The sequence below is a fragment of the Nomascus leucogenys genome, chromosome 21, assembly GCF_006542625.1.
Source record: "Nomascus leucogenys isolate Asia chromosome 21, Asia_NLE_v1, whole genome shotgun sequence".
In the NCBI taxonomy this organism is placed as follows: domain Eukaryota; kingdom Metazoa; phylum Chordata; class Mammalia; order Primates; family Hylobatidae; genus Nomascus; species Nomascus leucogenys.
Genome location: NC_044401.1, coordinates 55,128,336 through 55,148,479, shown reverse-complemented (window position 1 = coordinate 55,148,479; position 20,144 = coordinate 55,128,336). Strand labels below are relative to the sequence as shown.

General features: G+C 45.2%; 1 protein-coding gene across 1 annotated transcript; it reads left to right on the top strand.

The window, feature by feature from the left end:
- The first annotated feature begins 733 nt into the window (after window positions 1-733).
- BRK1 (BRICK1 subunit of SCAR/WAVE actin nucleating complex) lies at window positions 734-13,306 on the top strand. The gene is made up of 3 exons (XM_030801646.1): window positions 734-955; window positions 11,735-11,817; window positions 12,385-13,306. The coding sequence occupies exons 1-3, from the start codon at window positions 754-756 to the stop codon at window positions 12,409-12,411; spliced, it is 312 nt and encodes a 103-aa protein (XP_030657506.1). The 5' UTR covers window positions 734-753; the 3' UTR covers window positions 12,412-13,306.
- Window positions 13,307-20,144: the final 6,838 nt, after the last annotated feature.

The window sequence follows — 20,144 nt, the reverse complement described above, 5'->3', positions numbered from 1 at the left end:
TGAGCCATGATCATGCCATTGCATTCCAGCCTGGGCGACAGTAAGACCTTGTCTCAGGCTGGGCGCGGTGGCTCACACCTGTAATCCCAGCACTTTGGGAGGCCGAGGCGGGCGGATTGCCTGAAGTCAGGAGTTCGAGGCCAGTCTGGCCAACATGGTGAAACATCATCTCTACTAAAAATACAAAAAAATTAGCCGGGCGTGGTGGCGGGCGCCTGTAATTCCAGCTACTCGGGAAGCTGAGCCAGGAGAATCACTTGAACCTGGGAGGCGGAGGTTGCAGTGAGCCGAGATCACGCCACTGCACTCCAGCCTGGGCGACAGAGCGAGACTCCTTCTCAAAAAAACAAAAAACAAGAAAAAACCTTGTCTCAAAAACAACACAAAAACACAAATTTCCTTCTGAAAGGGGCTGTTCCAGTTTGCAGTGTGCCCAGCTATTTATGACCATATCATTTTTGACTCCGTCTAAAAAAAAAAAAAAAAAAAAAAGGCTTGTATTTAGTGTGATTTAATCGACTGTGCCCATCTTACGGCGGACACTGACTGCGCAACCTGAGCCTGGAGCAGTTGAGGGAGACGGCAAGACCCCACGCGCCCATTTAACGATCATAACGCGCATGCACTACAATCTCGCCGCCGGAGTCGAGGCTTCTGTTTTCTATAGCGTGGGAGTAGAGAGCAAGCGCCGGCGAGGACGTGACGTTGCGCAGGCGTATCACAATGCCCGAGAATTCGTGGGTGCTCAAAAGGATGGGTGTCGCCTGGCAGCGCAGGCGCACTAGAAGCCTGTACGGTCGGGGCGCCTGCGCAGTCGCTCTTCCTCAGGCGGCCGCCATGGCGGGACAGGAGGATCCGGTGCAGCGGGAGATTCACCAGGACTGGGCTAACCGGGAGTACATTGAAATAATCACCAGCAGCATCAAGAAAATCGCGGACTTTCTCAACTCGTTCGGTCAGCGGGCCAGCAAGGGGAGGCGGGGAGGAGGGAGGCCGCTGAGGTGCTTGGGCTGGGGCGCCGGGGAGATGTTTTGAGAGGACTCCCGCAGCCTTCGGCTGTTGCGGGTTTTCACTTCCTCCTTCAGGTCCCACCTTCTCCCTCCCGCCCTGACCCTCAGGCTCCGCTAGACAGTCTCTGTAGGGTTATCCTGCCCTACGCTGAGCTCATGGCTTCCTGCCATCCCTCTGGATCCATTCTACAAGTCCTTCTCCTAGACGCGTCAGGCAGCCCCATCCTCGCTCCCTGGTTCTTCTCCTAAGTGGTCTCCCTGTCTCCTTTGTACTCTGCATCCATTCCAGTCGCCACTTTGCACTCAAAGTGAGCATCCGGGACCGTGTCACTGCTCTGTTTCAAGATTGTTGACCGTTCCCCATCTTCAGGATCTGGTCGATACCCTCTAGCGTCGTGCCTTTTAGTTGGACCCGTTGTCAACCACTCGCGTCTTGTCCATTCCTTCCTGTTTCCTATATCTGCTGCGGTGAGAGTGTGGGAGATGAGGTCAGAGGGATGCCAGGATCTTGTAGGACCTTGGAAGTCCTCTCTGTATTGCTAGTATATAGCTTATGGTAGGTGTTCTGTCTGCTTCTAGCCCGTTCCTCAGAGCTAACACAGGTCGGGTGCCTTCAGCAGAAAGACATCTTTACCAGAATCTTTCCTAGGCATGGCCTGCTTGTGACAGCCTTAAATTCTTCCTTATGAACAGCAAGCAAAGTAATCGAGACTCCTACCCCTTCTTCTCCAAGTGTTTAAGAGAACTTGGCACTGGTTAGACTTTCTTGTGTAATGACAGGATATAGGGATGCATCTAGTGACCTTTTCTTCAACTGGTGTACTTTGGAAATATTTTTAAATGAATTATTCTCCAGCTAAAGGACTGATGGCCTTAGGAGTACAAAGGTGACAGAGCAAGAGATTGTCAGAAAGCATCAGCGAGAGATGCTAGAGCTCCATGTGAGGCCCTCTCTTAAGGCATAGTGGGAGACACAGAATAAGAACCACGTCCTACATTCAAAGAAGTTCTAATCTTGAAGATGAAATAATGACAACTTTAGGACAAAGAAGAGCATCATTTTTGAATTAAAGTATTTTCATGCAGGGTGTTTAGGACTATAATCGTGGCTGAGTTCAATGGCTCATGTCTATAATCCCAGCGCTTTGGGAGGCCAAGGTGGGAGGATTGCTTGAGCCCAGGAGTTCAAGACCAGCCTAAGCAACATGGCCAGATCCTATCTCTACAAAAAAACAACAACAAAAAAATTAGTTGGGCATGGTCATGCGCACCTGTTGTCCCAGCTACTCGGGAGGCTGACGCAGGAGGATCACTTGAGCCCTGGAGGCAGTGAGCCATGTTCATGCCACTGCACTCCAGCCTAGGCGACTGACTGAAAATTGAAAAGCTTAAGCTTAGGATTTGCAAAGGAGAAATGTCCCTTTTCTTGCTTTATAGGCAAGGAGATATCAGCTTGGATATCTTTATGTCTGATTTGTAAGAGTCACATTTTATGATCAGATAGAGAGTAAAGACTTTTTATTTGGGCTTTCCAACAAATTCTTTTTTTTTTTTTTTTGAAACAGGGTCTCACTCTAACCCAGGCTGGAGTGCAGTGGCGTGATCTTAGCTCACTGCAACCTCTTCCTCCTGGATTCAAGTGATTCTCATGCCTCTGCCTCCTGAGTAGCTGGGATTACAGGTGTGCACCACCACACCTGGCTGATTTTTGTGCTTTTTAAAATAGAGGCAGGTTTTGGTCATCTTGCCCAGGCTGGTCTCAAACTCCTGAGCTCAAGTGATCCATCTGCCTCGGCCTCCCGAAGTGCTGGGATTACAGGTCTGAGCCACTGTGCCCTGCCTCCAAAAATTCTAAACTAAGGAATTAGACATACAGAAGTCCAGTCTTTTGGAGCCAAAAGGAATGACTTCCCTTAGCTTAGATCATTATCCTCCCTTAAAGTGATGATAATGGCCAAATGTTTGGAGTAATTACTAGGTGGTTTTTAAAGATTTTAGAAAGTGAATTTAGAGAGGCTGGGTGCGGTGGCTCACGCTTGTAATCCCAGCACTTTGGGAGGCCGAGGCGGGCGGATCATGAGGTCAGGAGATCGAGACCATGGTGAAACCCCGTCTCTACTAAAAATACAAAAAAATTAGCCAGGCGTGGTGGCAGGCGCCTGTAGTCCCAGCTACTCGGAGAGGCTGAGGCAGGAGAATGGCGTGAACCCGAGAGGCGGAGCTTGCAGTGAGCCGAGATCGGGCCACTGCACTCCAGCCTGGGTGACAGAGCAAGACTCCGTCTCAAAAAAAAAAAAAAAAAAAAAAAAAAGAAAGTGAATTTAGAGAAAATAACAATTAAATACAACTAAGTAAGAAGAGAATTATAATGCAGGATTAACAGTCAAAGGAATTTGACTTAGCAGTTAGGTGTACCTGAGGCAAGTTCTTAAAGATTGGCATGGTGGCTCATGCCTGTAATCCCAGCACTTTGGGAGGCTGAGGCAGGCGGACCACCTGAGGTCTTGTTTGAGATCAGCCTGGCTAACATGGTGAAACCCTGTCTTTACTAAAAATACAAAATTATCTGGGCGTGTTGGCGCACACCTGTAATCCCAGCTACTCAGGAGGCTGAGGCAGGAGAATTGCTTGAACTGGGGAGGCAGAGGTTGCAGTGAGCAGGGATCGTGCCACTGCACTGCAGCTTGGGCAAAAGATAGAGACTCTGTCTCCAAAAAAAAAAAAAAAATTGACAATATCACAATGCAAGAGTTTAGAAAAAGACCCCACAGGCTGCAAAACTGGATAAATTATAAGGATAGACTTGAGTATGTTGTCTTGGTATTGAATGAGTCAGGATGACTGTGTATGGGATGTTTTTTTCCCATCCTAAGTCATTAGTAGGCTTGTACAATTGTCCCTTGAACAATACATGTTTGAAGTGCATAGATCCATTTACAGGTAGATTTTTTTTTTGAGACAGATTTTCATTCTGTCACCTAGACTGAAGTGCAGTGGCATGATCTCGGCTCACTGCAACCTCCACTTCCCAGGTTCAAGTGATTTTCTTGCCTTAGCCTCCTGAGTAGCTGGGACTACAGGTGTGTGCCACCATGCCCAGTTAATATTTGTATTTTTAGTAGAGACAGGATTCGCCATGTTGGCCATGCTGCTCTTGAACTCCTGGCCTCAAGTGATCCACCTCTGTTCAACCTCCCAAAGTGCTGGGATTACAGGCATGAGCCACTGTGCCTGGCCATAGGTGGATTTATTGCGATAAAAGTTACACAGTATGCCTACCTCTCCTGGCTCCCCTTCCACCTCTGCCACCCATGAGGTAGCAAAACCAACCTCTCTTCTTCCCCCTCTTCCTCAGCCTACTCAGCAGGAAGACAATGAGGATGAAGACCTTTATGATGATCCACTTCCATTTAATGAATAGTAAATATATTTCCTTTTCCTAATGGTTTTTTTTTTGTTTGTTTTGTTTTGTTTTTTTAAGACGGAGCCTTGCTCTGTCGCCTGGAGTGCAGTGGTGCGATCTCGGCTCACTGCAAGCTCTGCACTTGTGCCACTGCACTCCTGCCTGGGTGAAAGAGCAAGACCCTGTCTCAAAAAAAAAAAAAAAAAAAAAAAAAAAATGGCCGGGCACGGTGGCTCACGCCTGTAATCCCAGCACTTTGGGAGGCCGAGACGGGCAGATCACGAGATCAGGAGATCGAGACCATCTTGGCTAACACGGTGAAACCCCATTTCTACTAAAAATACAAAAAATTAGCTGGGCGTGTTGGCGGGCGCCTGTAGTCCCAGCTACTTGGGAGGCTGAGGCAGGAGAATGGCGTGAACCCAGGAGGCGGAGCTTGCAGTGAGTTGAGATCACGCCACTGCATGCACTCCAACCTGGGGGACACAGCGAGATACGGTCTCAAAAAAAAAAAAAAAATAAAAAAATAAGAATTTACTTTGAGGCCAGGCACAGTGGCTCATGCGTATAATCCCAGCACTTTGGGAGGCCGAGGCAGGTGAATCACTTGAGCTCAGGAGTTCGAGACCAGCCTGGCCAATATGGAGAAACCCCATCTCTATAAAAAATACAAAAATTAGCCAGGCATGGTGGTTCATGCCTGTAATTCCAAGCTACCTGGGAGGCTGAGGCATGAGCATCACTTGAACCCTGGAGGCAAAGGTTGCAGTGAGCCAAGATCGTGCCACTGTACTCCAGCCTGGGTGACAGAGTGAGACTCTGTCTCAAAGAAAAATAATTTACTTTGAGGGAGCATCTGAAGTTCTTCAAATATGTTAGCAATTCTGTAGTCCTTACCCTGACCACAGAGAATCTGCATGGGCCATGTATTTTGGAGAGAGAACTGTTTTTCTAAGATAGTGAATGACTTTCTGAAAAGCATTTACCCTGTGATTCCAGCTGGTGAGAGTAGAGTCACAGTCTCCCACGTGAACTTGAGGACATACAAATCGTAATGTAGCAATAATATCATAACACTAGGCCTATTTTGTACTTTGGAATTGGTGAAGCTTCTAAAAATAGATGGTTAGAGATTATCACTTTTTATTCTTATACTTTTTTTTCTGGTTCTAAAGGTAATATATGCAGAGAAGTATAAAGAAAAAATAGAGAATGTGACTGTTTTTTTAAAATCTTAGTTTTTGTGCTAAGCCAACAAATGTAGCATGCCTGGTGTGTGTCAGATGCTGTGAGAAAGGAATAAATATGAATAAATGGGTATGATACCCACTCCTAAGATATTCAGAATTTTGCTGGAAAAGTAAGACTTAACTACAAAAACATTCCAAAAGAAAGACAGTATTTTTTTTTTTTTTTTGAGACTGAATCTTATTCTGTCGCCCAGGCTGGAGTGCAGTGGTGCAATCTCGGCTCACTGCAACCTCCGCCTCCCGGGTTCAAGCGATTCTTCTGCCTCAGCCTCCTGAGTAGCTGGGACTACAGGCATGCGCCACCACACCTGGCTAATTCTTTTTTTTTTTTTTTAAGATGGAGTCTTGCTGTGTTGCCCAGGCTTGAGTACAGTGGTGCAATCTTTTTTTTTTTTTTTTTTGAGACAGAGTCTCACTCTGTTGCCCAGGCTGGAGTGCAGTGGCACAATCTCGGCTCACTGCAAGCTCCGCCTCCCAGGTTCACGCCATTCTCCTGCCTCAGCCTCTCCGAGTAGCTGGGACTACAGGCCCCCGCCACCATGCCCGGCTAATTTTTTGTATTTTTAGTAGAGATGGGGTTTCACCGTGGTCTCGATCTCCTGACCTCGTGATCCGCCCGCCTCTGCCTCCCAAAGTGCTGGGATTACAAGCGTGAGCCACCGCGCCCGACTGTGGTGCAATCTTGACTCACTGCAACCTCTGCCTCTTGGGTTCGACCGATTCTCCTGCCTCAGCCTCCCGAGTAGCTGGGATTACAGGCACATGCTAGCATGCCCAGCTACTTTTTGTATTAGTAGTAGAGATGGGGTTTTGCCATGTTGGCCAGGCTGGTCTCAAACTCCTGACCTCAAGTGATCTGCCCACCTCGGCCTCCCAAAGTGCTGGGATTACAGGTGTGAACCACGTGCCCGGCCTGACAGTATTGATTTTTGTAATGCTAAAGTTATATGCAGTAAGTTCAGAGAAGGAGCTGTCTGATAACAGCATTTGTTCCCTAACGAGAACTGGTATTTTCAGTTAAAGGCTGGTGATAATGTACACATACCTGTGCTCTGGTTTCAGATTTATCCAGCTGCTGAATGCTTTCTCAGTGTTTTTTATTTGAACTAGCATATACTTATTAGGATTTGAAATATGACCAAGGTTTCTGGAGTTGAACATTTTCTATTTCTCAACAGTGTTTATCCATGTAGGCCAGTAGCATAGTATTGTTCTTGAATTCTAATTCATTACCAGATTGACAGCTAGAACAGAATAGCCACCCAGGAAGGAACCTTCCCTCTCTCCCACCTCCCCCAATAATTTTGGTATGTCTTCATGGGAAATGACAGGTTGTCAGAGATAATATTCATGCTTTTAGTCAGTAGCATACATAATGTGCTTTCAGACTTCCAAAAACCAGACTGAAAAGAGGCTTTGTCCTATTGGGCAGTTCCGACAGAAAGTGGCAGTACATCCAGGAAAAGGGAGATGCTGAAGTGATCATACTTAAGCTAGACCTGGGAATTCAAGGAAGCAGCACAAGCATAAAAAGAATGAAGAATGTCCAGAAATGGCAAATCCATAGAAACAAAGATTAGTGGTTCCCAGGGACTGAGGGGTGACAGAATGGGGAGTGACAGGACTGAGAGGTATAAGGTGTCTTTTGGGGATGATGAAAATATTCTAAAAGTAGATTATAATGATTGCACAACTCTGTAAATATACTAAAAACCACTGAATTGTATGCTTTAAGCAGGTGAAAGAATGGAAAGTGGCAGAGTTGGGCTGGAGACCTGGGGTATAAATTATAGCCCCGGAGGCACAGAAAGATGGTAGCAGTGTGCACTGGGATGCACACAGTATGGGAAAGAATACCAGTGACCCAACATGGGCCCTCAGCTTACCTAGACCTCAGTTTTCGCACTTGTAAGGTGAATAGAGTTACACTAGAGTCAATCTTTTGTTCCACTAACATACCAGAATCCATCTTTTTTTTTTTCAATCAACATCTGTGTACCAGGCAAGATGCTAAGGTTACAAGAGGCAATATGTACTTCTTTCGATTAACTTGTTCTAATGGTGAAACAGACATGTAAATAAATTGTAAATTACAAGTATATAAATATCATTTGGCTTCGTAAAATGAACATTGTCCCATTTCATTAAATATTCCTCAATTTTTTTTTTTTTTTTTTTTTTTTTTTTAGATGGAGTTTTGCTCTTGTTGTCCAGGCTGGAGTGCAATGGTGCAATCTCGGCTCACCGCCCCAGGTGATCCACCCACCTCGACTTCCCAAAGTGCTGGGATTACAGGTGTGAGCCACTGCACCCGGCCCCCTTTTTTTTTTTTTTTTGAAACGGAGTCTCGCTGTGTTGCCCAGGCTGGAGTGCAGTGGTGCAGTCTCGACTCACTGCAACCTCCGCCTCCTGGGTTCAAGCCATTCTCCTGCCTCAGCCTCCTGAGTAGCTGGGATTATAGGCATGTGCCATCATGCCTAGCTAATCTTGTATTTTTAGTAGAGACAGGGTTTCTTTTTTTTTTTTTTTTTTTTTTTTGTATTTTTAGTAGAGATGGGGTTTCTCCATGTTGGTCAGGCTTGTCTTGAACTCCGACCTCAGGTGATCCACCCACCTCGGCCTCCCAGAGTGCTGGGATTACAGGCATGAGCCACCGCGCCCGGCCACTTGTAACTTTCAGTGGCTATTTTATTAGTCTCACTGATACACTATATCAAACCATTCCAATCATGGGCATTTGGTTTTGTTGCTTTTTCACCATCTTAAATAATAGTGATGCACATTCTTATTTGTAAAATCTTTATCCAAAGAGGAAAGTCACAACCAAAGACCAAGTACATGAATAACTTACAAATTAGAGATTCAGAGGCTGGCACAGTGCCTCACACCTGTAATCCTAGCACTTTGAGAGGCCAAGGCAGGCGGATTGCTTGAGTTCAGGAGTTTGAGATCATCCTGGGCAACAAAGTGAGACCCCCATATCTACTAAAAAAAAAAAAATTAGCCAGGCACAGTGGCATCCACCTACTGCGTAGTAATTCCAGCTACTCGGGAGGCTGAGGTGGAAGGATCACTTGAACCTAGGAATTGGAGTGTGCAGTAAGCTATGATTGCGACACTGAACTCTAGCCTGGGTGACAGAGCAAGACCATGTCTCTTTAAAAAAAAAAAAAAAAATTCATCCGTAAATGTTCAGATAAATACATAAGAGGGAGAATTATTATGTCCATCTGGCAAGACCTCTCAGAGATAGAATCTGAACTTAGCCTTGAAGGAGATAGGCAGGCAAGATGAGTAAGATTTGGACATAATAAGATGAAAGTTGAGGCAAGATCAGGGTGCTGGAAGATTTGTCAAAATGGATGCTGAAGTGCTTTTGCAAAACAGCCAGGGAATAGATGAAAGGGAAACTTGTTAGCTAAGTGTTAAATCATTATGTGGGAGAGTCTCAGCGAATATTTCAGACTTGAAAACTGAAGGTTGTTGAGAAATGACTGAACAACAAGGTTGGAGGAGAGAGTAGAAGATAATGACCATGCTAAGATACCTTTTCTCTTATATGTTGAGAATAGTTGGAAAAAGAATAGTTCCTGTTACAGAAGTTTGCAGAGAAAAAGATGTTTTAAATTAAATCTGGTTTCATCTTGAATGAGATGGTAAAAGAAGATTGGAAAAGCTAGAGGAAGAAAAATAATTTTGGCTGTTTTCACAGATGGAATGTGGGCTTTATAGGGTATTTGATGTTCTCCAAGTTTTCTCTAGTTCTGAAAGGCCTTTGCCTCTAGGAACAACAGTAGTGACATGGCTTTAATGAGCTCAGAACTCTCACACCTTCCCTCCCCATAATTTCTGCTGCTTTCTTAGCCTCTACTTTCTTTTTTTTTTTTTTGAGATGGAGTCTCACCGTGTTGCCCAGGCTGGAGTGCAGTAGCACAATCTCGGCTCACTGCTACCTCCATCTCCTGGGTTCAAGCAGTTCTCTGCCTCAGCCTCCCAAGTAGCTGGAATTACAGGCGCCCGCCACCACACCCAGCTAATTTTCATATTTTTAGTAGAGACGAGGTTTCACCATCTTGGCCAGGCTGGCCCTGAACTCCTGACCTCGTGATCCACCTGCCTCGGCCTCCCAAAGTGCTGGGATTACACGCATGAGCCACTGTGCCCAGCCTTTTTTTTTTGAGATGGCGTCTCACTCTGTCACCCAGGCTGCAGTGCAGTGGTGCAATTCTGGCTCACTGCAACCTCCACCTCCTAGGTTCAAGTGATTCTCCTGCCTCAGCCTCCCGAGTAGCTGGGACTAGAGGCACCTGCCACCACACCCAGCTAATTTTGTATTTTTAGTAGACATGGGGTTTCACCATGTCAGCCAGGCTGGTCTCAAACTCCTGATCTCAGTTGATCTGCCCACCTTGGCTTCCCAAAGTGCTGGGATTACAGGCGTGACCCATCACGCCCGGCCTCGTTTCTTTCCTGTTGAGATTATTTTCTTATTCTTGCCATGTCCCCTCTCTTGAAAGTCTTAGTTAGGCCATTAATAAATGGCTGTACAGCCTTGGTGTATTCATTTGCTATTCCTGGAATAACAAATTACCACACAGGCTGGGCATGGTGGCTCACACTTGTAATCTCAGCACTTTGGGAGGCCAAGGCGGGCAGATCACGAGGTCAAGAGATTGAGACCATCCTGGCCAACATAGTGAAACCCTGTCTCTACTAAAAATACAAAAAAAAAAAAAAAAATTAGCTGGGCATGGTGACGTACACCTGTAGTCCCAGCTACTTGGGAGGCTGAGGCAGGAGAATTGCTTGAACCTGGGAGGCGGAGGTTGCAGTGAGCCGAGATTGCGCCACTGCACTCCAGCCTGGCAACAGAGTGAGACTCCGTCTCAAAAAACAAACAAACAAACAAAAAAAGCAAATTACACACATTTTGTGGCTTAAACCACATAAATTTATTATTTACCATGTGTAGGTCATAAATCAAACACTGGTCACTGGGTTAGCAATCTTCACACCTTGGCCAGCAGTCTTCACACCTTGGCCTTCTGAAGTATTAGGATTACAGGCATGAGTCACTGCTCCTGGCCTGAGCTCCAATCAGGGTTTCAGCAGGACTGCCTTCCTTTCTGGAGGCTCTAGGAGAGGGTCTAGTTCCTCGAATATTGGGTTGTTGGCAGAATTCAGTTTCTCATGGTTGTAGGACTGAGATCTCTGTTTTGTTGCTGGCTGTGAGCTGAGAGTTGTTCCCAGCTTCTAAAGGTCACTTACATCCCTTGGCTCGTGGCTCCCTTCTTCCACTTTCAAAGCCAGCAATGGCAGATTGCATCCCCTTCACACTTCGAATCTCTTTTTCTTCTTTCATTTCATCTTTGACCCCCTTCCTCTGCCTTTCTCACCTACATTTGTGGACTATGATTAAATTGGGCCCAAATGGACAATCCAAGACAAACTCTAGATTCTCAGGGTTCTTAACCTTAATCATACCTGCAAAGCCCTGTTTCCTCATGTATAATCCATATTCACAGGATCCAGGGATTAGAGAAAGGCCTTTTTTTTTTTTTTTTTTTGACTCAGAGTTTTGCTCTTTCACCCAGGCTGGAGTGAAGTGGCGAGATCTTGGCTCACTGCAACCTTTGCCCCCCCGGTTCAAGTGATTTTCCTGCCTCAGCCTCTCGAGTAGCTGGGATTACAGGCATGTGCCATCATGCCTGGCTAATTTTTGTATTTTTAGTAAGAGATAGGGTTTCACGAAGTTGGCCAGGCTGGTCCCGAACTCTTGACCTCCGGTGATCCACCCGCCTAGTCCTCCCAAAGTTCTCGGATTACAGGCGTGAGCCACCGTGCCCTGCAAGAAAGGACGTTTTTGTGGGGACATTATTCTCTACTTGCAACACTTGATAGGAAGTTCAGCAGATCCACTCTAAGCAACTGTGCTAAGAGTGGATCTTAGCACTGTATCCACTTCCATTTGTATTCTGTGTATTATTCCTCTTTTTCAGTGTAGGTGTTGTATATGTCTGTGTCTGTGTTCGGAGTGACATTAATCCTGAACACCAGTCTCTTTTTCTCAGATATGTCTTGTCGTTCAAGACTTGCAACACTAAACGAGAAATTGACAGCCCTTGAACGGAGAATAGAGTACATTGAAGCACGGGTGAGTTTGATGGGCAAGGGCATTCCAAGAGAGAATGCACATTTCCACTTATTGCTGAAAAAAACCTGAAAGCAGAAACAGTCTTAGGAAACTTAAGCACTGGCCGGTCATGGTGGCTCACGCCTGTAATCCCAGCATTTTGGGAGGCCGGGGTGGGCGGATCACCTGAGGTCAGGAGTTCGAGACCAGCCTGGCCAACATGGTGAAACCCCATCTCTACTAAAAATACAAAAATTAGCCAGGCATGGTGGCTCACACCTGTTGTCCCAGCTACTTGAGAGGCTGAGGCAGAAGAATCACTTGAACCTGGGAGGTGGAGGTTGCAGTGAGCCGAGATCCCACCACAGCACCCCAGCCTGGGTGGCAGAGTGAGACTCCATCTCAAAAGAAAAGAAAAGAAAAGAAAAGTTAAGCACATTGCCTGGATGTGAATGATGTTTCTGTGACTTCACAGCTATCTTCTTTTCTACTATTTCTCACTGCTTAGGATCTAAAGTAAGATTTTTTTTTAGACCCCTCTAATCTTTTTTAATTTATCTAAATGTCAGTTTTCCTTTCCTTTCACAGGTGACAAAAGGTGAGACACTCACCTAGAACAGTGCCGTGCTGCTGCTGGGAAGTTGCTTTACACAACACAGGCCACATGGGAAAGACCCCAGCAGCCTTCAGCTCCTTCCTTTCTCCTTAAAGAGCAACAGGGCTTATTCTTGTTTTTCTTTTTTCAAAAGTGTGGCCTTTGGGCTCTGCCATCTGGGGTGTGATGTGGTATGTGGGAAGAAGTTCAGAGGAACTGTTGGAAATGACATTAGGCATTTTACCTTTTCAGTAACATTTTATACATCTACTTGTCAATGTATTTGAGACATTCACAGCCAAAAGCCTGGGACTCTTTGTGAAGGTCCTCCCCCCCTCTATCTTTCTTTCTCTCTCTCTCAAACTTTCCTTAAAGTTCTCATTGCCTTTGCACTGCTTCTGTGAACAGTCTTTGTCTCCTCCCCATCTTTGGTGGGAAGTTGGGGGGCAGTCCTGGTCAAGACACTCATGCCCTGGCAATGTGGCTGCCAGAGAATGTTGTTGCTAACCCACCAGTTTCTTGTTGATTTGGGGAGGTCAAGGCTAGGCCCCCACTTGGCTTGAAGGGACATTTTCAGACTTTTATTTCTGTCACTTGGAGTGTCTATGCCTCTCATATTTCCCTAATAAACTCCTCAACTTTTTATCTGACTGCTGTGATTATGGTGGGGAGAGGAGCTAGAGATGGGCTCACTTATTGCACAGAAATGTAATATATGGCATTATTATTCTAACATAAAACTTTCAGATGTAGCTGTTTGATTCAAAGCCTAGGTGGCTTAACAGCCCAAGTCCCCATGTTTGGACTTTCAGCTGACTAGCTCATCCTGGGTATCATTGGTCATTCAGCACATTTACCAAGTATTTACTATGTAGTCATGTTAAATTCCAATAAAAGATACAGCATTGAATCAGACATGATGCTTACAGTCTGTTGAAATACCAGCATTCACACAATTTAGCCACAGTCCAAGGAAGATTATTAGTTTTATAAGGCACAAGCTAAATGTCTACTCTTTGAAAAGCAGATAGCCGGGTGCAGTGGCTCATGCCTGTAATCCCAGCACTTTGGGAGGCCAAGGTGGGTGGATCATGAGGTCAGGAGATCGGTACCATCCTGGCTGACACAGTGAAACCCCATCTCTACTAAAAATACAAAAAATTAGCTGGGCATGGTGGTGGGCACCTATACTCCCAGCTACTCGGGAGACTGAGGCAGGAGAATTGCTTGAAATCGGGAGGCGGAGGTTGCAATGAGCCGAGATCGTGCCACTGCACTGCAGCCTGGTGACAGAGCAAGACTCTGTCTCAAAAAAAAAAAAAAGCAGATAGTTTAAACTTTTCATTTTGGTATTCAAAGCTTACTATAAACTTGTACCAACCTACTTCTAAAGGCTTATCCGCTATATAGAATCTCTATTTTAGTCACACATAAGTCATTATGCTCCGTATACATTAATTTCCCTCAATTCAAATCATATTTGCCATTCAAAGTCTAGCTCAAGGCCAGGTATGGTGGCTCACGCCTGTAATCCCAGCACTTTGGGAGGCCGAGGCGGTTGGATTACAAGGTCAGGAGATCAAGACCATCCTGGCTAATACGGTGAAACCCCAGCTCTACTAAAAAAAATACAAAAAAAAAATTAGCTGGGCGTGGTGGTGGGCACCTGTAGTCCCAGCTACTCAGGAGGCTGAGGCAGGAGAATGGCATGAACCTGGGAGGCGGAGCTTGCAGTGAGCTGAGATTGCGCCACTGCACTCCAGCCTGGGCGACAGAGCGAGACTCCATCTCAAAAAAAAAAAGTCTACCTCTCAAGCCAAATTTCCCCCTGAAAGTTTTCCTGGACTTGACTTTTTCATTTAGTATTGCCCTTTTCCTCTTCTCAGTTCCTCCCAATCCTACCATGCTGACACTGCTTCAGCTCTGGATTTGATCTTGATATGGGTTTGCATCCTAGAATAGAAATTAACATCTTTGGCCAGGTGCAGTGGCTCATGCCTGTAAGCTTATCACTTTGGCCAGGTGGATCACTTGAGGTCAGGAGTTCAAGACCAGCCTGGCCAATGTGGCAAAACCTGGTCTCTACTAAAAATACAAAAATTAGCTGGGCATTGTGGCAGGTGCCTGTAATCCCAGCTGCTCAGGAGGCTGAGGCAAGAGAATCGCTTGAACCTGCAGAGATTGCAGTGAGCCGAGATCACGCCACTGCACTCCAGCCTGCTGGGCGACAAAGCGAGACTCTGTCTCAAAAAAAAAAGAAGTAGTTCTAAAGTTCAAGTTTTAGGTTATCTGGGGCAGTCAGTTTAAAAGACACATTGATTTAATAGCAGACAGGTGCTTAAAAGCATTCAGTTCCTGCTATATGCAAGGACTAGCATGATATAGTAATAGAGGCAAAAATGATGGTATACTAGGCAGAAAAACCTTTTTATGACATTACATGTGAAAATGCTCAATAAATTTTTTATTGGCTTATAGATATTAATCTTAATTGGCCGGGCACAGTGGCTCACGCCTGTAATCCCAGCACTTTGGGAGGCTGAGGCAGGTGGATCACTTGAGGTCAGGAGTTCAAGACCAGCCTGACCAACATGGTGAAAACCCGTCTCTACTAAAAATACAAAAAAAATTAGCCAGGCATGGTGGCACATGCCTGTACTCCCAGCTACTTAAGGGGCTGAGGCAGGAGAATCACTTGAACACAGGAGGCAGAGGTTGCAGTGAGCTAAGATTGCACCACTGCACTCCAGACTGGGCAACAAGAGCAAAATTCCATCTCAAAAAAAAATCTTAATTTATTGGTATTAAAATAATATGTTCTAAATGAGTTAGTGCCCTTAATAGTACCATACTGCTAGGTGTGGTGGTGTGCACCTGTAATCCCAATTACTCAGGAGGCTGAGGTGGGAGGATAGCTTGAGCCTAGGAGGTCAGCACAAGCCTCAGCAACATAATGAGACCCGTTTTTATTTATTTATTTATTTTTTAGTTAGCTTTTTGTTTTTTTTTTTGAGACAGAGCCTTGCTCTGTTGCCAGGCTGGAGTGCTGTGGCACAATTGCGGCTCGCTGCAACTTCTGCCTCCAGAGTTCAAGTGATTCTCCTGCCTCAGCCTTCCAAGCAGCTGGGACTGCAGGTGCACGCCACCACACCTGGCTAACTTTTTGTATTTTTAGTAGAGACGGGGTTTCACTGTATTAGCCAGGACGGTCCTGATCTCCTGACCTTGTGATCCGCCTGCCTCAGCCTCCCAAAGTGCTGGGATTACAGGCGTGAGCCACCGTGCCCGGCAGCTCTTTTTTTCTATTTATGTCCAGCCAACTCAACATAATTTTTTTAATTATAATTTCTTTAATCTACCTTTTTTTTTGAGACGGAGTTCGAGACCAACCTGGGCAATGTGGCAAGACCCCCATCTCCACTAAAGATACAAAAATTAACTGGCACGCACATGTAGTCCCAGCTACTCAGGATGCTGAAGTAGGAGGATTGCTTGAGCCTAGGAGGTGGAAGCTGCAGTGAGCTGAGATTGCACCACTGCACTCCATCCCGGGCAACAGAGTGTGACCCTGTCTTAAAAAAAAAAAAAAAAAAAAAAAAATCTTGTGAGTGGAAAATGAGCTAAATTTTAAATTTTCCTCTAAGCCATTCATAGGCACCTTCAAGGGAATCTCTTCATACCTGTATACTTTGAAATGTTTTTTACCCTATAATTTGGTTTAATTCACTTATTTACTGAAAAGCTGAAAAGTTTGAACCCATGAGCTATTAGGCATAGACTGCAAGTCCCTTGATAATAAAGCAGTTTTCAGTCTGTCTTTAAAAATTAAGCTTGGGCCTAGCGCTATGGCTCACGCCTGTAATCCCAGCACTTGGGAGGCCAAGGCGGGCGGATCACGAGTAAGAGATCGAGACCATCCTGGCCAACATGGTTAAAGTGGATTTCAGAAGCAGAAAAAAATAGGGAGCTTATTGTCTGGCTGATTGTTACAGAAGTACCCAGTTCTGTCATTCCACTCTTGTTACTCAGACCTTTAACTACCCATGTTTATTTCACCAAGCTAAAGAAGTATACTAGAGGTTGATGATCCCCATTCTGAAAATCTGAAATGCTTCAAAATCTAAAACTTTTTGAGCACTGACATGGCACTCAAAGGAAATGCTCATTGGAGCATTTTGGATTTCGGATTAGGGATGCTCAATGAGTAAGTATATAAGGATGTTCCAAAAGTATTTCAGGTTTCCAAAAGCTGAAAAAATCCCAAATCCAAAACACCTCTGGTCCCAAGCATTTCAGATAATACTCAGCCTTTACTATAAGCCACACTAAGTGGGGTACAGGCCAGGCGTGGTGGCTCACACCTATAGTCCTAGCACTCTGGGAGGCTGAGGCAGGAGGATTGCTTGAGCCCAGGAATTTGAGACCAGCCTGGGCAATGTAGTGAGACCCCTCTCTATAAAAGCAGTTTTTAAATTAGGAGGGTGTGGTGGCACAAGCCTATAGTCCCAGCTACTGGGGAGGCTGAAGTAGGAGGATCACTTGAGCCCAGAAGGTCGAGGCAGCAGTGAGCTATGATCATGCCACTGCATTCCAGCCTTGGTGACAGAGTGAGACACCATCTCAAAAACATGGTGTGGCAGCTGGGTGCTGAGGCTTATGCCTCCCAGCACTTTGGGAGGCTGAGGCGGATAGATCACTTGAGGCCAGAAGTTCAACACCAGCCTGGCCAACAGCAAAACCCTGTCTCTACAATAAAAAGAAAAATAGAAAAAAAAAAAAAAAACATGATGGTGGGGACAGGAAGCCTGTTGTTCATCTCTAGGCTCCTTCCCAGTATTTATACTCAGATTCATGCTGTTGCCTGCAAAAAAGGTTGGACCCCAGTTGCCCCTGGATAATATGATTTAGAAAATTTGCTCTGGCAGTTTGCAGACAATTGCTGCTGTCAATAATTGTACCAAAATACATGGCTGGGTGCAGTGGTTCACACCTGTAATCCCAGTATTTTGGGAGGCCAAGGTGGGCAGATCGCTTGAGGTCAGGAGTTCAAGACCAGCCTGGTCAATATGGTGAAATCCCATCTCTACTAAAAATGAAAAAAAAAAAAAAATTAGCCAGGCTTAATGATGTGTGCCTGTAATCCCAGCTACTCGGGAGGCTGAGGCACAAGAATCGCTCGAACCTTGGTGGTGGAATTTGCAGCGAGTTGAGGTCACACCACTGCACTCCAGCCTAGGCAACAGAGCTGGATTCTGTCTCAAAACAACAATAACAGCAACAACAACTAACATCTAAAGGCCATATAACTGTCAAGTAGATTATACAATAAGAAAGGCTGATTTAGAGTTCTTAGGTTTTTTGTTGTTGTTCGTTTTTTTTTTTTTTTTTTTGAGACAGGGTCTCGCTCTGTTACCCAGGCTGGAGTGCAGTGGTGCAATCTTGGCTCACTGCAACCTCCGCCTCCCAGGTTCAAGCGATTCTCATGCCTCAGCCTCCTGAAGAGCTGAGATTACAGGTATGTGCCACCAGGCCCAGCTAATTTTTGTATTTTTAGTAGAGACAGTATTTCACCAGATTGACCAGGCTGGGGTTTCTTTATTTAATTTTTCTTTATTTATTTGTTTTCTTTGTTTTTAGAGACAGGGTCTCACTATGCTGCTTAGGCTGGTCTCAAACTCCTGGGCTCAAGCAGTCTTCCCACCTTGGCCTCCCAAAGTGTTGGGATTACAGGCATGAGCCACTGTGCCCGGCTGGTTTATTTTCTAATGAAAAGTTACCTTGGAAGATCACTTGAGGCCAGGAGTTTAAGACCAGCCTGGGCACCATAGTGAGACACCGTATCTGCTAAAAAAAAAAAAAGTAAAGTCACCCTGTGCACTAAATTGGCAAAAGATTAGGACTAGCAAGAATTAAAACTCACAGAACATTAGGGTGAGAAAGAATCTTAGAGATAATTTAGTCTGCCCCTGCCATTCTAGGAATATAGAAGCAAACCCAGACAGGTTGAGTGACATGTCCATCCTGGTGGCAAAGCCAAAACTAAAACCTTATTCCCAGGTCAGTGCAGAGCCACTCAGAGTCTCATAAATCAGTTTTGTGTTTTCTGTACCATACTGGCCCTCTATTAGCCTCTCCCTGGATCTCACTGACACCTTGAAAGTGCAAAAAAAGCAATTGTTTGTTACATTTGTCTAAGTGGTGGTATCCATTGGCATCAACGTTTGCATTTAGGACAAAGTTATCTTTGGCTCCTTTGAGCTTGCTAAGACTATCAAGCATGAAGTTTGTATTGTGCCTCAGCTGCATCTTCCAACCATAACGTTTTTTTAAAAAATAATCTTATTGCCGAGCGCGGTGGCTCAAGCCTGTAATCCCAGCACTTTGGGAGGCCGAGGCGGGTGGATCACGAGGTCAGGAGATCGAGACCCTGGTGAAACCCGTCTCTACTAAAAATACAAAAAATTAGCTGGGTGTGGTGGCGGGTGCCTGTAGTCCCAGCTACTCAGGAGGCTGAGGCAGGAGAATGGTGTGAACCCGGGAGGCGGAGCTTGCAGTGTGCCGAGATTGCGCCAGTGCACTCCAGCCTGGGCGACAGAGCGAGACTCCACCTCAAAAAAAAAAAAATAATAATAATTTTATTGGATAGGTGTGGTGGCTTATTCGTGTAATCCCATTACTTTGGGAGGCTGAGATGGGAGGATTGCTTGAGCCCAGGAGTTTTGAGGACAAACTGGGCAACCCAGAGAGACCTCCACCACAAAAAATAAACAAAACGAAATTAGGTGGGTGTGGTGGTGCATGCCTGTAGTCCCAGTTACTCATGGGGCTGAGGTGGGACCCAGGAGGTCATGGCTGTAGTGAGCCAAGATCACACCACTGCATTTCAGCCTGGGTGACAGAGCAAGACCCTGTCTCAGTAAATAAATAAATGAAATGGAACATTTCAATTCAATAAATGATAAATGCTTCAGTGTGGCTTTCACAAACATGTTGCCTAAGAAGTTGTTTATTAGCATTAAATACATTGTATGTCTATTATGTGTGAGGCACTGGAGATAAAATGAGAAACAGTTTCTACGCTTATGGAGCTTATAGTGTAGTCATTTATTCACTGCCTGTTCTCAAAGCAAAAGACACTAGAATGACATTTGCAGAAAAACCTCAGGAAAACGCAACATACACAAAGGAGCAATGCAGTATCAACTTCACTGCATGATAAAGATACCATAGGCCAAAACTGTATTGTACGTGGAAATGATGTTTGGGTTTTTGTTGTTGTTATTGTTGTGTTTGTTTGTTTACCATTGTAAAAGTAATGTATCACCACATATACATTATGGACATACACATGCATTTGAAAAGCATTAACAATTGGCCTCAATAAATATATAAAGAACTATTAAAACTCAGCAGTAAGAAAACAGCTAAATAAACGGACGAAATATTTGAACTGACATCTTGAAGATAAAAAACAGGCTGGATGCGGTGGCTCACACCTGTAATCCCAGCACTTTGGGAAGCCAAGACGGGTGGATCACCTGAGGTCAGGAGTTCGACATCAGCCTGGCCAACATGATGAAACTCCGTCTCTACTAAAGACACAAAAATAGGCTGGTTGTGGTGGTGCACATCTATAATCCCAGCTACTCTGGAGGCTGAGGCAGGAAAATCACTTGAACCTAGGAGGCAAAGGTTGTGCCACTGCACTCCAGCCTGGGCGACAGATTGAGACTCCGTCTCAAAAAAAAATAAA